Genomic DNA, 15,713 nt, shown 5'->3' on the forward strand with positions numbered 1-15,713 from the left:
TTGCTTTCCTGTTTGGAAGCACTCAGCTGCTGCGCTCTCAGGTAGCGAGGAGGAGCCTGGCTTGCCAAGAGCTGCAGTTCTCTTCTTCCATGCTGCTGGGACCTGAGATGGGAAGAAAAACCACCCGTAGCAAGCACACACTGGGGTTGGAGGGCTTTGCAGGGCGAGGGGTCAGCCCTGTCTGTTCCGGCTGGGTCCCTTGCCCGGAGCATCGCTCTGTGCTCACCGGAGCTGGTAACACCAGCTACACGGCACAGGAACCGCAGCCCCTGGCTGGGCGTTAGCATTAGGATAGTTCAGGAGAAATGAAAAACCCAAGCGCATGGAGAAAGCTGCTGTTTATAGCTGTGGGAGCCTGCTTCCCTGCATGGATGTGGTCATCGGGTTAAACTCCTGATCGCAGTGATGTGGCCCCAGTAAAGCCCTGACAAGTCGGAGCGTCCTGCAGACAGGCTCCCACTGCGCCGCAGCAATAACCAAGCTGCAACTCGGTCGTGCGAGGAGCTGACTTGGCTTTGCACAGGGCCACGGCTGTTAGCAGCGATGGATAAAAACATTTGCCTCCCAGGCACACGCGTTAAAGCAGCACTGGAAGAGCAACCATGCTACTAATTAAAAATACATGGCAAGGCCTAACGGCAGCTAGCTGGCCCACAGTTGCTTGCTATGAACCTGAATGGCCTTTCGTGGCGCGAGGGATTGGGACTGTAGGGAAGCAGGAAGGCAGAAAGGTACAGGGAGCCTTTGGAGGTGCTGGGGCTGGGTGCTGGGAGCCTTCTGGGAGCTTTTGCAGCAGGAGGAGAGTGTTTGCTGGGGGAAAGAGAATCGAGTCCTTGGCAGCATCCAAAATACCTACCAAAATGCGGGCAGATCTGTGTGCCACAGCCTTGGGGGAGACAGGGCGTGTGGGTCTGTTAGTCCCGTGCAAAGACAAACAGCCGGGCGGTCGCAGAGGTTGCTCGTTAGGTGCGAAGCAGGAGCCGTGCGTGCAGAGACCCTGCACAAGATGGTAAAACACGAGCTGCCGTGTGGGAAGGGGGTTTGCAGCAAGGGTGACTTGGCTACTGCGTGCTCCCAGAACGCCCAAGGGTGCGAGGGGAGGACACCTGGTGGGAGCACTGGAGCTGGGTGCTGCCCTGGTGTTTGGGATCTGCTCTAAATGTGGGATGCAAAAGGGCTGAGATTAATCTCGCCCCGTGTGTGGGTTGGGGTTTCACACTGCTGAGTGTGGGACTGGGCTCTGCTGGAGCAGGTGGATCAGAGACGGGTCCAAGGCTCAGCTGTCCTGCTCCCCGTTGAGTTGCCTTGGAGGAGCTCAGAGAAGGAATGTGTTTCAAAGACGTTGCTTTTCCATGTCTGTGTGTATACAAAGCCGCTCGTCACTTACTGCCTAAATTCCCCGGGTGTCATCATCGTCCCTTGGGATGCTCAGCGCTCAGCTGCTCTCCCTGAAGCGCCTATGTGCGAGCAGTGTGACCAGGACCTGAGCGCTGTGCACGTCTGGGGGTGTTTCTCCTCTTGCCTTTTGGAGATTGAGGGCAGTGCCTGGCTTTATGTGGGGCAGCCAGGGGCCAGTGTAATTAATGACTTGACCAGAGAGGAGTTTGCTCCTGTTGGGGTTTGCTCAGACCTGAGATGAGCTGGGAAACCTCCCTGAGCCCTGGCGCTTCCGGGAGCTGCTGTGGCTCCTTCAAACACTGGTGCCTGTCCCCTGGGATCCCTGCTCCCAAAGTGAGAGCCGCAGAGGTGCCAGCCACAGCCCAAGGGTCAGAGGGACTCTGCAGCGAGGGGCAGTGGTGCAAAGAACCCCCAAACCAGCACCCACCCTGACACCACAGTGCTGGGCAGAGCACTGGAGGAGCTCAGTACAGCAGTGGTCCCACGGGCAGGGGCTGAGCCCACCTTGCTTCTCCTTCAGGCGCTGTGGAGGGTGAAACTGGGAATGTGATGGGTAATGGTAGTTCCTGGCAAGGAGAGGTGCCAACGAGAGCTGTCGGAGAAGGAGGAGGGAGAGATGCTGGAGAGCGGAGGAGATGGAAGGGATGGCGAAAGGGGGAAAAACCACTTGGTTTTTTTTTAGCCTTCCATGCCCTGGGATGTTGCCAGGCTGTCGAGCTGGAATGCTTGCAAAAGGAAAAGGAGTCCCTTCTTGTGTGTTTTAAATCAAAAGGCAACACAAAAAAATATCCTGGCGGGGAGGTATGAAAATTTAATCAACGCCCAGCGCTCTTAGCAGCTCGGTAGCAAGCACAGATCTTAATGCCTCTGCAGCTATTCCTGGTGGCTCCCGGCCGTGCGGGCGAAGCGGGGTGTACTGTGTGCTGGGGGGAGGACGGGGGCTTCCAAAAAGTCCCTGGCACTCATGGCACCGCAGGACAGATCCCCTTCCTGCTTCTTCCTCTGAAATGTTAAACGCTGGTGTTTTAAATGCAATTAAATTAGCAAGGACTTTGGAAAGGAGCCGTCCGTTCCACCCTGAAGGTTTAAAACCTGTCTAACTTTTAAGGAAATGAACTGGTTTTCCCCAAACGGCTCCCCGTGCTGCCAGCCGTGGGTGCTGGAGCCCATCCCCGACGGGCATGTGTGTGGCCGCCAGCCTGCTTTACCCTCATCTTCCTTTGGAAGAAACGACTTTTTTTTCCTCACTCAGCAACACCAGACCCACACCAGCTTGCCAAATGTTCCTGCCTTTTTTTCCCCGCCCCCCCCCCCCCCTTTTCCCTCTGTGTGTGCTGAAATGACACAGCAAGAAACAAACTGTGTCTGCTGGATCGCTGGCTTTGCAGGCATGTTCTGTCAAAAGCGCCCTGCCCACACCCTCGTCCCTGCCCGCGCGGGAAAGTCTCACTCCTAAACCGTCTGCCGGCAGGCACCGATGCTCTGGCACTGCCCGAAAACTCCGAGCTCAAGGGGAGGAGGTGGCAAGGAGTCTTGGTGCTACCTGGACCCCGCTGCTCATCTTCATTAAGTTCATGGTCTGTAATTTCATTAGCGGGTTTGGTGCTGGAAATTGTGCCGGCGAGGCTTTGCGAAGCTGTTTCCACGCCTCTGCATTGGTGTGCGTGCTGCTGTGGGGGTGTTGAGGTGAGTTGGGGTCCTCGAGCGAGGTCGCATGTGAGTCTGCTGCTCTAGAGCATCGCAGCTGGAGCAGGGGATGTTCCTGCATCTAGGAAACATAGCATGGGGCCTGAGCTGCCTCTCTGGGCTTGCAGTGTGCTCGAAACAAAGCAGGGATCCAGCCTGGAAATCACCAAGCCCTGCTGAAAAACAGCCCCAAAGCTGATCCCATGGAAACCCGTGTCCTGCTGCAGGCTCTGGGTCCAGCAGGAGAGGCAGCGGCGCTGGCACGTGTCCGAGCCCGATGCCGAAGGACCTGGTTCAGTGGTGGACTTGGCAGTGCCAGCCGAATGGTTGGACTGGATGCTCTTAGTGGTCTTTTCCAACCTAAACGTTTCTATGACTCTGATCTGCACTGCCTGAGCCAAGCGCCGGGTTTAACGAAGGCTGCAGAGCTTTGCAAACATTCCAAGCAGGAAAAGTTCATCCTGCCTGCGGGGCGGTCAGGGGGGTGCCCTCACCTGAGGCTGGGGGAAGCGTAAGAGGGGTCTGGCCTGAGGAAAGGTTTTGGGGGTTCAGGAGCAGAGGTGGGGGCAGGTGGGGAGGGGGGAGTGGATCACAGAGAGGGATGGCTGGGGGCAGGACATCAGGCAGGAGGTGCCCACCCTGCCTGCAGACCTTGACATGTGGCCATGGCAGGACGCGTCCCACTGTGGGCCAGTCCTGGCTCTGTCAAGGAAATGTACCCATTTCCTCATTAGCCTGATCTGGAAAAGCAAAGCATTTTCATTCAGGTCTTGTCCGGCACTGGGGTTGCTGATGGATACCAGGCAAGGCTGACAGGGAGTGAAGCATGGCCCTGCACGCGAGAGATCAAATTAAGGCAATTAAAGGGAAGAGAGAGATCTGTTGCTGCGCTGGGGAGAGCAGCGATGGGTGTCAAAGCCTTGAGGGAACTGGTTAGGCCAGGGAATCTACTGTAACATATTTTTTTTAAATTATTTCTTCCCTCTTTTTGCTGGGGGATGGAGATTTTGAGGCTGTTCCTGCTAGCCTGTGTGTGTTTGTGAAGCAGATGCAGCTGTGGTTTGCGGGGAGGACCAGATCCCAACCTGCAGAGGTGATGCTGGGAGGATGGCATCAGCTGTGGCAGGGGCAAGAGGAGTGTCACCACCAGGCAAAGACCATCCGGCATTGCCAAGCAGAAGATTTGGCATACAAATCATGGAAGCTGTGGTGGCTTTGTACCTGCTGTCCTGGCAGATCAACTCTGCCCTGGTGCTGGGCAGCAAGCCCCTTGGAAGTGCTGGGGAAGGCAAGCACAGCACCCAGGGCAAAGCCTGCTGAGATACCAGCTTTCCCCATCATCATCAAACCCCCTTGCTAGGATTGCAGCCGGGGGAACAGGCAGACCTCTCCTGCCCAGCCATGGTGCTTGGGATGGTTTGGTCACCCCATCCCTGTTGGTTAAAGCCTTCCTGCAGTGCAGGCAAAGCCGTGGGTCCCCATGGGAGCTCTCCATGGGGTGAGAGATCCCTGGAAGAGGGCTGCAATGAGAGCAGGATGAGGCTGCCTGTGCCACTAGAAGTCCCATAGATTTTGACTGCTCCCCGTAGCGCAGCGCTGCCGTATCTATCGAACGCGTCACAGCCAGTTGGTTATAGTAGAACGTATATTACCACAATCTAAATACACGCCATTTTGGTTTGGATTCAAACAGAAACCCCAGAGGCTCTCTCCTAATGCAGATGGGTTTTGAGAGGGGGCTTAACTGCCTGTAGAGCAGTTCATGTTGGCCAAGCCAGTCGTGGAGGTCTCCAGGATGCATCTCCTAGTAGGGAAGGGGCAGAAAGCTCCCCTCCTCTCCAGGGAAAGCCTGAAGTGGAAGCCCAGCCCTGTTACTAGACACTGGAGAATCAACAAAGGTAGATTGCTGTGTGAATGAAGTCCAGGGGCCCCCCATGTCTTGCTGCTCCCCAGATGAGTTGGGTGCCCACAGCCTCTGTCCCCAGTCCCCCTCTCCGAGCTGGTGGGCAGTGGGTGACCATTAAAGGCACCCTGCACAGGCTTTCAGAACTCACTTTCTGGGTTTTTTTTTTAGGTAGGAGAGACTGAATTTGTGGCTGGTTTGTTGTTTCCTCCCCTCCCTCCCCCCTTCCCCTATAGCAAAGAAATCCTAAAGTTTCCCATGTGAGCACAGCCCGAGGGAGGGTACGTGTGGGCTGCGAGCTTGTGCTTTGCATTCGACTCGGGTGTATATTTAGATTTCTTTAGATTCCTGGCCCCCCGAGTGAGACCTGCCTTTGCAGCTCCCTGTGCCTTTTCCTGCCCTTTGGGGAAAAAAAAACCACCAAAACACCCTACAAGAGCTACCCAAAGAATAACCTTGTGCCGGGGGTTAAGGAACAGGAGCTGGCTGGGGCTTCTTCGCCAGGTGCGGACGTGCTGTGCTGGCTCCGTTAACCCATGAGGGTCCTGCTTCCACACCTTTGTGGTGTCATTTGGAGGCTTGGAGGCTTTGCCGGCAGCAGGGATGGGTCATGTCTGCGGTGGAGATGTAAGTGCAGTGGTTCAGCTCTTGCCAGCTCTCCATCAATGCCTTGGCATGAGGAACACCCTTGGGTGCAGAGTCCCTTTGGGAAGCTGTGGCTCCTTAGTCTTCACTAACAAGCTCATGTTGGTTGTGTTGGTGTCCCAGCTATGCCTGGAGGCAGTAGCCAATGTGTTTCTTGGTCTGGTGGCCATGGGAGAGCTTGGGTGGTGGTGGTTTAGGCTGCTGGGGTGAAGAATTGATTGTCTTAGACAGAAGGGAAGAAGCAGCAAAGATTGGCTGTCAGGCTGCACCTCCATTTCCCAAAGGGCTTGAGTGAGTGACGGGACCTGGTCTGCTGCACAGGGAGACAGGAATTTTTTCTTTAAAGGAGTTACAGTGTTCTTGTAATTTTGGGACTAAACTCCCTGTATCTACCCTGACTTCTGCACATTATAACCTCTTAGTACCTTCAGCAAATGGGGAAAAAACCAAGCACAGTGGACCAAGGTGATGAACCACTGCCTGTGGGGGGATATGAAGAACAAACAATGCCCCAAACAGGTGGGAAAAGGTCCTGCTCAGTCAAGACAACTACATCTTGGTGCCAAAGAAGTTGAGAAGTGCTATGGGAGCCACCAAAAGTCATGCCGACACAGACCTCGTGAAGGATGCTCAAAGGGGGCAACAAGTGATTCTTCACTCTGCAGATGGAAGCAAGGCATGGTGAAGAGACAGTTGGGGAGATTTGGGCACGGATGGATATTTCGCCCCAGCTTTTGGTCAACGCAAAGACAGAGGGAACAAAAATTTGAGCGACAAAATTGGGAGCAGCCCTGAGGAGAAAGACTTCGGGATGTTGGTTGATGAGAAGCTCAATGTATGCTGGCAGCCCAGAAAGCCGCCTGCGTCCTGGGCTGCATCAAAAGAAGCGTGGCCAGCAGGTCAGGGGAGGGGATTCTGCCCCTCTGCTCCACTCTTGCGAGACCCCACCTGGAGTACTGTGTCCAGCTCTGGAGCTCCCAGCATAAGAAGGACATGGACCTGTTGGAGTGAGTCAAGAGGAGGCCATGATGATGATCAGAGGGCTGGAACACCTCTCCTATGAGGACAGGCTGAGAGAGTTGGGACTGTTCAACCCAGAAAAGAGAAGGCTCTGGGGAGACCTTATAGTGGCCTTCCAGTACCTAAAGGGGGCCTACAGGAAAGCTTGCAGAGGGACTTTTGACAGGGCCTGTTGTGTTGGGACAAGGGATAATGGCTTTAACCTGGAAGAAGGTAGATTTAGATTAGACATAAGGAGGAAATTCTTTACTATGAGGGTGGTGAGGCAGTGGCACAGGTTGGCCAGAGAAGCTGTGGATGTCCCATCCCTGGAAGTGTTCAAGGCCAGGTTGGATGGCGCTTTGAGTGACCTGATCTGGTGGAAGGTGTCCAAGCCCATTGCAGAGAAATTGGAACTAGGTAATCTTTAAGGTCCCTTCCAAACTAAACCGTTCTATGATTCTATGAAGAATGGCTGGATAGTGGGAACAAGGGCACGGACACAGGCACAAGCACCGTTGATGTGAAAGCCAAGTGCCGAGACCATCATGTCCCTCAGCCCAGTGCTTGGGATGGCTTCCCCCCCCCGTGCTTGGAAGGAGCTGGCACATGAAATGGCAGGTCTGGTAACAAGTATTTTTAACAACTCCATCGAGTTGGGGGAGGCACCATCTGACTGGAGAATAGCGAATGCAGTGCCTATATTTAAAAGTGGGGGGAGGAGAGGGAAAAAAAGTAAGGCAAGCAGGAATAGGACTGTAAGCCTGACCTCGATCGCATGCCATTTTGGAACAGATTTGGAAGGCAAAAGAGGAAAATGAATCATGGGTTTGCCAAAGGTAGGTCATGCCAGGCTAACCTGGCATCGGAGACCTGGAAACGTTTAGAGCTGCTCTTTGTAGTAAAGCTTTTGCTATGGGAAACTGTTAATGAAGCAGAGAAGAGAGGAAGGAGAAGAGGAGCTCTGCGAGGCTGGCAGGGAAGTGAGCAGTGCCAGGATGACGCTGGGTGGTGTTGAGGGGATGTAGTGGCTGGTGGTGACCAGCGAGGCTCCTCAGGGATGAGTCACTGGTTTTCCAGCTTAGAGCATCGACTGGCTTCCTGGGACTGGGGGAGATGGAGGCTGCCACCCCAGGCTGGAGGAGTTTGAGGGCTGGAGGAAGAGATGTGGGATGCAGTGAGAAATGGAAAGCCATGTGCTTGTTGAGGAACAGCAAAGATATCTCCTAGGAGCCCGAGTCTTGCTGATTGGGAAGCAGCAGTGTGGAGGAGGAGGGGCTGAGCGAGTGAGTGCAGGGTGATCACAGGCCAGTGATGCCCTGGAGGAGGAGGAACTTTTGCAGGTAGGGTGGCGAAGTCTTGGTAGCATCGTGCAGGGATGGAGTGGGACCCATCAGGATCGCTCACTCGGATCTCGTGCGTCCAGGGAAGATGAACTGAGCATGGACTGGAGCAGGAAAGGAGCTACTAGATAAAATAGGGAGGGAGAGCCGGTCATACAAGAGAGAATTGAAAGCACCTTGCTTTGGCTAGCAAAGCAGAGGCTAGGGATGGCCATGATAGCCATCTACAAATACATCAGGATGGGAAACAGTATTTCAGCCAAAGGCCAATGCTGGAAAAGAACAGCACAAATAAATTTAAGCTGAAAATTAGAACAGCCATTAGAGAATCTGCTTGAGGAGCCTTCCAGTGGGAATAGTGAGTCTTTAAGGTTGAGTCGACAAAAGTCTGGGGGAGATTGCAAGACGCGAGGGGATCTGGACTCAGCAACTCTGCAAGACTCAGTCTGCATCCTCTCTCAGGCAAACACAGCCAGATGTGGCAGTTCCTTTTGTTTCCTGGGCAGATGTGCTTCAGCTTTGGGAGTGGAGAGATGGAAACACATCCACGTGTGTATATGCACACACGTGCCTGCACGCATGCTGTTCTGCGTGCTAAAGTCCTCCTGCACTGGATACTTTGTGGTCCGCTGCTAGAGAAGCAGTGGAAGATGCAGAGCCTGTGAAATGCCAAGCTCCTCATGTTTCCCAAACAAGCCCCCTTGTCCCTGCCCCAGCTGGGACCTCTGCAGCCTGGGTGTTGCAAAGGTACTAGAGCAACTTATCCAGCTTCTTGGGGAATAAAAGGGCAAATTTTGGCAGTCAGAGCAGCTGAACAGGTACTAGATGATGGGCCGGAGCCATTGCATCCTGGCTGGTCATCACCAGCTCCTGGTTTTGTAGGGAGCACTGGGATGTGCCCAAGCCTCTGCCCTGGATTTCCTGGAGGCAGGTCCCCAGCGCCAGCAGCTTTGACCACGTCCACAAAATACTGTGGGAAGAGGCAGTCTGGGAACTGCTGCTGGTATCACTGGCTGATAACCCCAGGGAAATTGCCCTCTGCTCCATCACCCCTGTGTCTCCCACTCCATCTCCTGCTTGAGCATTGCTGGAGAGGAGGAGGCCAAAGGAGGAGGGGTGATGGCCCAGCCCTGGGGGGAAATGTCTCGTTCACCTGTAGGAAACGTGCTCATATATTTTGCATCCCCTGTGCCAAGAAACGTGGGAAAAGCCCATGGCTTTTGGGCAGGAGCCAATCTGAAAGGCAAGCAATCCTGGCATGGGTGACAGGTACCCAGCGGCATCTTGGCAGGGAGCTGAAGCAAAGGGGTACTCAAGCCAAGCTTGAGCCAAGGGGTACGCAATGCCTTTAAGACTAATGCCATGCCAAATGGTGCTGTTAGAGCAGAGCACGGTGACCTGGGTGTCCCTGGAGGGTGGTGACGAGTGTTGACTGTTTGGGATTCCCATGCATCATTCCCATCTCCCTGTGCTCACTTCTCTCTTGGCCCTGAGGAAAGGGACTGTTGGTGGACTGGGGCCCTTGAGGGGTGCAGGACCTTGAGAAAATGCATGCCAGGTGCTGCTTGGCACTGAGGTCTCTGCCCACAACATCCCCCTCCCTGTCTGTGGTTGGTGTCTGCAGTGGGTTGGGCTGGTATCGCCCGTCCTGCCTCGGGCTTAGCGTCAGAGTGGTGGGGACACCCGGCTGAGGTTCCCGCTGATGCCTCGGTCACTGGAGGAAGACTTCAGCACAGTGGTTTTCTCTCCCACCTTGGAGATGCGCTTCTCCCCTTGCAGAGCCTTGTCTTGGCTCCTGCACTGGCCGACTGAGAGATGTGGTGCCAATGACTCAGACGAAGATGAGGGCTTAATTAGCACGGGGAGAAGGGGGGAAGAGAAAGAAAAGAGAAAGAGCCTTTCATTGCAACAAGATTGATACCACCTCCCCCAGACAGTCACGTTCTGCCGCATCACCCTCCAGCCCGGCGTCATGTGCGCTTTGCCTGACACCGGAGGACAAATGGGGCCTGGGAAGCGGCTGCAAGGTGCAGAGGGGCACTGCTTTATTAAAAGCCTCAGTGAATAAATGTCTGGAGGTGTTAAGCAGCGCTTGCCAGCAGCGTTTTTAGCTGTCGGACCTTGCACTGCTCCACTCTGCTCTCAGCTGCTTGGGGTTGGGGTAATGTACCCAGAACGGGAGGGTGTCCCTAATTTATAACCAATGATCCTGTCAACAAAATGCCCGTGTGGAGGTGTGGGGCTTCTCTGCACCAGCCTCTTTTCCTCCGTGCATGGAAGGACAAGCATTGGCTGCTCTTCTTTAATGGCCAGCTTCCCTGGCCCTAAGGCACCTTGTAAATCTTTCCCTCTTAACCAGCACTGTGCTCGGCCGTCGCCGCTGCCGCGGGGCTCCTTTGCCCTGTCTTGATGGGATGTGCAGAGGAGCACTGAATCAAGCTGCTGGGTTGTTGGGTGAGGTGTGCTCAGGGTGGCCCCTATGTGCTCAGCTCCACAATTTTGGTCTGCAAATCCTTGGACCTCTATCTATCCACTACCAAGAGACTGTACCACTGTCTTGCAGCTCCTGCATCCCTGCTGGAGTTGTAGGAGGAGGCAGGGGAGAGTGGTCCTGCCCAATGAGGGCTGGACACCATGGAGGAGAGCATGGCTGTGGCAGGGTGCCAAGGGGCATGGCTAGCCAGGAGTTCCCATCTGAGTGGGCATGGCCACATCACCCTGAGGAACCTGGCATGATCAGCCTGGAGTGAGAATCGCTGCTGCGCCTGAGCTAATGTGCCCTGCCTCTGCCCTGGGTCCTGGTATTGAACATAACATCACGTGCATTTTTTCTTTTCCTCTCCAGACCAATGATGCCTTAGGAGCCACCTGGAACTGGCTGTACTTCATCCCCCTCATCATCATTGGATCCTTCTTCGTCCTCAACCTTGTCCTGGGAGTGCTGTCGGGGTAAGTGAGATGCTGTCCGTCCCCTCCAGGCCATGCCTGTCACGTGTCTCCGAGCCCCGAAGTTGGTCCCCGGTACTGTTATGCCCCCCAGTAGCTGATTCCCCCCATCTCCTCCATGCCTGCCTGCTCCACAGCGAAGGATCGTTCCCTGGCTCTGCTTGCTCCCATTGCTCCCTAGGGAGCTGGGAAAGGGGCAGGTTGAAGATGCTTTCTCATTGTTTTGCCTTGCTGAAGAGCTCGTGGTTTTGGTCACCTGTGAAAAATGGTCGGTGTCAATCTTCTGGCTGCTTGAACCTGCTGGAGGGGAGAGACTTTGGTGAGGCTTATGGAAATGTGTTTGAGTCTGGGATGTGTTTGTACTGGGGTGTGCATTTGCTGGCTGATGGAGTGTAGCGGGCACGGGTTGGGCTGGGTTTGGGGCATGCATAGGGACGATGCGGGGCACCTCCATGCTGTGAGGGTCATGGCCAGGAGGACGTGCTGGGCGCTGGTGAGGGTAGGGCTGCCTGGGGTGCATGTGGACAAGCCACGTAGGGACAACACAATGGTCCCTGTTCTGCCTTTCCCAGGGGAAGGGAGGTTTTAATCCAAGCCATTAAACTGGGTTTGAAGAGAAAAAGGCTTCTTGTCTCCATGACAATGAACTGTGGTTGCATCAGCACATCCTCAGCCGCTGGCAGGGGTTAGTGCGTGAGGAGCGCATACCCTCCTCTGTGCTGGGAGAGGGATGTGGTCTCCTCTGCCGTGGCCACCAGTGGCAGTGGGGACCCTGTGTCCAGCAGCAGATCATATTTTTTCTTAATTGCTAATCATAGCAAAATAAAAGCCACCATAGCGCTGGTTTGGTCAACTGGGAAGCCCTTAGATGCAGGGATCAATGTGGAGACTGGCCCTGGTCATGTCTGTCACTGTCCTAAGTGTCCCCGGGTGTTCAGGTGTGACATAGTGATTTTAGGAGCGCTTCTGGAGTGGCAGGCTCAGCTTCAGGGTCTTATGAAGGTGGGTTGAATTTCCCCAGCTCTCAGTCTGGGATCTGAGTGAGTCTAGGGGCTCTGGGGACAGGATGCTCCAGGCTTTCACACTGCCTTGCAGGGAGGGAGCTCTTGTGGAGGATGAGGATGGCCAAGCAGCGTTGGGTGGCTTTTGCATTTCTTATGCCACATCCAGCTTGAGGATTTGAGCAAAGTCTAACTGGGTGCCAGTGCCAAGCAGGAGCTTTCCTGCTAAAGCCCAGAAAAGGGGAAAGTTAGGAAGCTCAGGGCTAGGCAACTGGAAAAGCCCCTTATTGTGATCTTGAGTTGTGCTAATGCAGTGCGTTGTGTGGACACTGAGGCTTTTGGTGCTGGTGTGATGCTGAGAGCAGCCTGGAGACACAGCAAAGCAGCATCGCTCTGGTCTGCAAGCCAGCCACTGGCAGGAGGACCATAGGGTGGCCGGTGGGATGCCTGGCCCATGCCCTGGTCCAAGCTCCGTGCTTGCCTGAATGAGGCAGCTGTTCCTACGTCTGCTGAATTGGATGCGCTTGTCTAGGGCTCTTCCCAGGCGCCGGCTGGCATTTCGACTGTTTGTTTATTGCTAATAGGGTTTGTATTGGGGAAGGATGCAAGTGGGTGGGTGGCCTAATTGGCAATGGAGATGCTCTTGTGGTGTGCCAGATACCTAGGGAAAAGCGCGACTGCTCAGCTCCCCAGAGGGCTGAGTGAGGTGAGCGGAGGCGGCAAGCTGGACTCTGCCACCGGATGGCAAGGCCACCACGCGTGCCTTCCTGCCTGGCCGTGGCCACAGGCATCTGCTGCGGCTCGGTGGATACAGTACCTTGGCGGTGGTGAAGCATCCTCTTGCCAAAGCTGCTGCCGGAGTTGCGGAGGGAGAAGTTGCAAGGCGGGAGAAAGTACTTCTGTACGCAAAAAATGTATGTCCATGAGTGCAAGAAGAAGGGCTTCGTTCCTCATTTTGCTTGCTTAGGTTTTTTTTTTTTTTTTTTTTTTTTTTTCAACGCTTCTCACAATCCTCTTGTGCTGGAAGAGAGCACTTGGCTCTGCTGTGGGAGGGGAAGAGTGACTCTTCCATCCCCCAGGTGCTGAGCTGGGTGAGCTGCAGGGTCTGGCTGGATCGCCCTGCATGCCCCACGGCTGGGCTGAGAAGGGAGGAGAAGGTCACTTTGGGGATGAGCTCCATGGAAACACCTCAATGTGAAGCAAACCTTTCCCTGACGTTACAGCACTGCTTTGGGGGAAGACAAGCAGCTAGCCCAGCTAGCTGAAATCACGGTTGCTTTGTTAATTTGGGGTGAAGCGGTGAGTGGCGAGACCTAGTAGCCAGCTTGCAGAAACCTGGACCCACGTTTCTTGCAAATGGCACCATCTGCACTGGTGAATAACGAGGTCTGCTTGGGATTTCCAGCCTTCTTCTCAGAGTTCACGCTCGGGACCTGCTGCAGAGCTGCTGCTCTGCCCTCGCTTTTCCTCAGCAGCTGTTTTCTTTGAGGAAACAATTAAACACCTGAAGCAGGTCCTGGATGCGAAGAGGCTGCAGGAGGACATTTGTGCGTTTAACTTGCCACCATTAGAAGTTTGCCGGAGCCCAGATTTAGCAATCTTCTGGGTACGATGCGCATCTCTCCCAACAGTCAGTTCCCCAACTGTTAAGCTGAGGCATGACCTCCGTGATGTAAACAGCCTGGATCCATCTGCTCCTAAGCACAAAGTATGTGGGAGAGGAAAAGAAATGATTTCCATCATACTGAGGCTCCTCGATTTTTCTCTCTAAATACTAACACGCACACATGCACTGGCATTGCATGCAACACTATTAGGAGGAGATGGAGTCACTCCAGGCAGGGGCTTGGAGAGCCAGTTCTTCTGGGGTTTTGGCATTTATTACTATGTCTATTAACTTTTCCCCCTCTATGGGTGCAATTACAGATCAATTAATTCCAACTGAAAGCAGGAAAGCAAAAAAAAATTGGCCCTGTTCCTCTTTGAGAGCAGGTACAAAGCCCAAGGAGATGTGACTGCTCAGCTTTTAAAGCTACACAAGCTACCAAAATAATCCTGGCAGAAGAGAGTCAGTGGGAGCGAGGGAGGATGGAGCATCAGCTGAAACGCCCCGTTTTTCTGCCACGCGGCAGCCGGTGGATTTGGGAGCTCGGGAGGATGCTGAGACTCATATCAAGTGTTGCTTGCTGCCGTCCCGTGGCCTGAGGTTGGTACCCAGCGCCCTGCTGCGCTGGGACAGGGTGCACCTGCAGCTCTGCACCTCTTCCAAGGGAGAACCACTGTAGCGCAGGGAGGGGATCACACGTGGCAGCCATCTCTGCCCTGGGATGGGTAGGAGGGGAGGACGGGACCTCCTTCTTCCCCGCGGCTGATGGCCCGCTGCGGGCAGTGTCCTGCGGTCGGCCGGCTTTGAGCCAGGGGGATGCAGAAGTTGCACATGCCCCACGCCAGGAATTTGCAAAGGTCTGCTTTCCCTTCTTTGTGAAATGGTGTGTTTAGTTTTTTTTTTTTCTCAATTGTTTTCCATGTAAAAGAGTTTGGATCTCTGTGTGTTCATGCTGCATTTCCAGCGCAGCCGAGACTGGGTGAGAGCCGTGCTGGCGGGTCCCTGCCACCTGTGGCACACACGAAGGTACGGCAGCGGTAATGCCATCCCAGTAATGACTGCAGCTCGCTGCTGGTCCTGTCCAAGCCACTGCAGAGGTCCTGTCTGCTTTGCTTCTCCTGGCGAGGAGATGGCTTGTGTCTAGCTCGTCACTGGGAGCAAGAAGATGAAAGAGTACAGAGAAACAACAAGCCATACTTGGAGGTATAATGTTGAGGACTCGTGGCATTTCTGAGCCCAGACAGGCTGTGCTTTGACTTTTTTCCGTCTCCCTTTCCCCAGTCCCTGCAGAGAAACTCTGGTTTGCAATCACCCTCCTCCATTTATTGCAGCATCTGTCCTCCTGTTGAGGGCTAGTAGACTCCTCTCCCATATCCAGCCTCGTACTTCCAGCCCCTTTCCAGGGTGACAAAGCTGCTGTAATCATGGGCGTTCATGGTCCGCAGCAGTGGCAGAGTGTGTGCAGAGTGGAAGGGGATGCTGCCTGACCTAGGAAAGCTGGGTCCTCGGGTCTGCCAAGGAGAAGACCTCTGGAAGCTGATGGCAAAGCAAGAAGTTGAGCACGATGGCAAGAAAAATGAAATCCGTCTGCCTCATACCAAACAAGAGAGTAATTTAAATCCTCCTAATTGCTTCTACTCATCCTGGTGATGTTAAGTCTTTTCTCCCTTTAAGTCTTTTCTGCCCCCCACCCCCAGCTCTTGCACTAAGCCTTTGAAAGAAACGACTAATGTTATAATTAAAGGATCAATTTGGCAAGATTTCTTTGTCTTAAGATCTTCTTTCTTTCAGGTTGGGTTAGTGCTGTGTTCCCAGTCTCTGGAGAGTTTTCTTCAGTTCCTTCAGGAGCCTTCTGTACCATCTCTGAAATCTTTTCACTTCACTTAATTTGAATTTTTTTCCCATCCAATTTTGAGGCATAACAATTGATGAATAAAATTAAGTTTTATAGCAATTAATAATAAGGGTGTTGAAGGAACAAATGTACATTTTCAATGGAGTCAGAGGTTTTATTGCCAGCACCTGGGCCCTGTGCATTTGAGCTGAATCAGGTGATTTTAAAGCCAAAAATGCTGGGAAGAGGATTAATGTCTTGGAGGTAGGCAGTTTGTGGAGGGGAAAGTGAGGAGACATGTTGCCACAGTGCAGGAATGCTTGTGGGAAGATCATGAGTTGACAGCAAGACA

General features: G+C 53.9%; 1 protein-coding gene across 1 annotated transcript in view; it reads left to right on the forward strand.

Moving 5' to 3' along the window:
* CACNA1E (calcium voltage-gated channel subunit alpha1 E) overlaps positions 1-15,713 on the forward strand; it is a 105,799-nt gene that overhangs the window by 38,217 nt on the left and 51,869 nt on the right. Inside the window, exon 8 of the mRNA XM_086753971.1 lies at positions 10,820-10,923. Coding sequence (XP_086610097.1) covers positions 10,820-10,923 — 104 coding nt within the window. The remainder of the gene's footprint in view (positions 1-10,819; positions 10,924-15,713) is intronic.

This window comes from Chlamydotis macqueenii, chromosome 8 (assembly GCF_036417535.1).
Source record: "Chlamydotis macqueenii isolate bChlMac1 chromosome 8, bChlMac1.mat, whole genome shotgun sequence".
Taxonomy (NCBI): Eukaryota; Metazoa; Chordata; class Aves; order Otidiformes; family Otididae; genus Chlamydotis; species Chlamydotis macqueenii.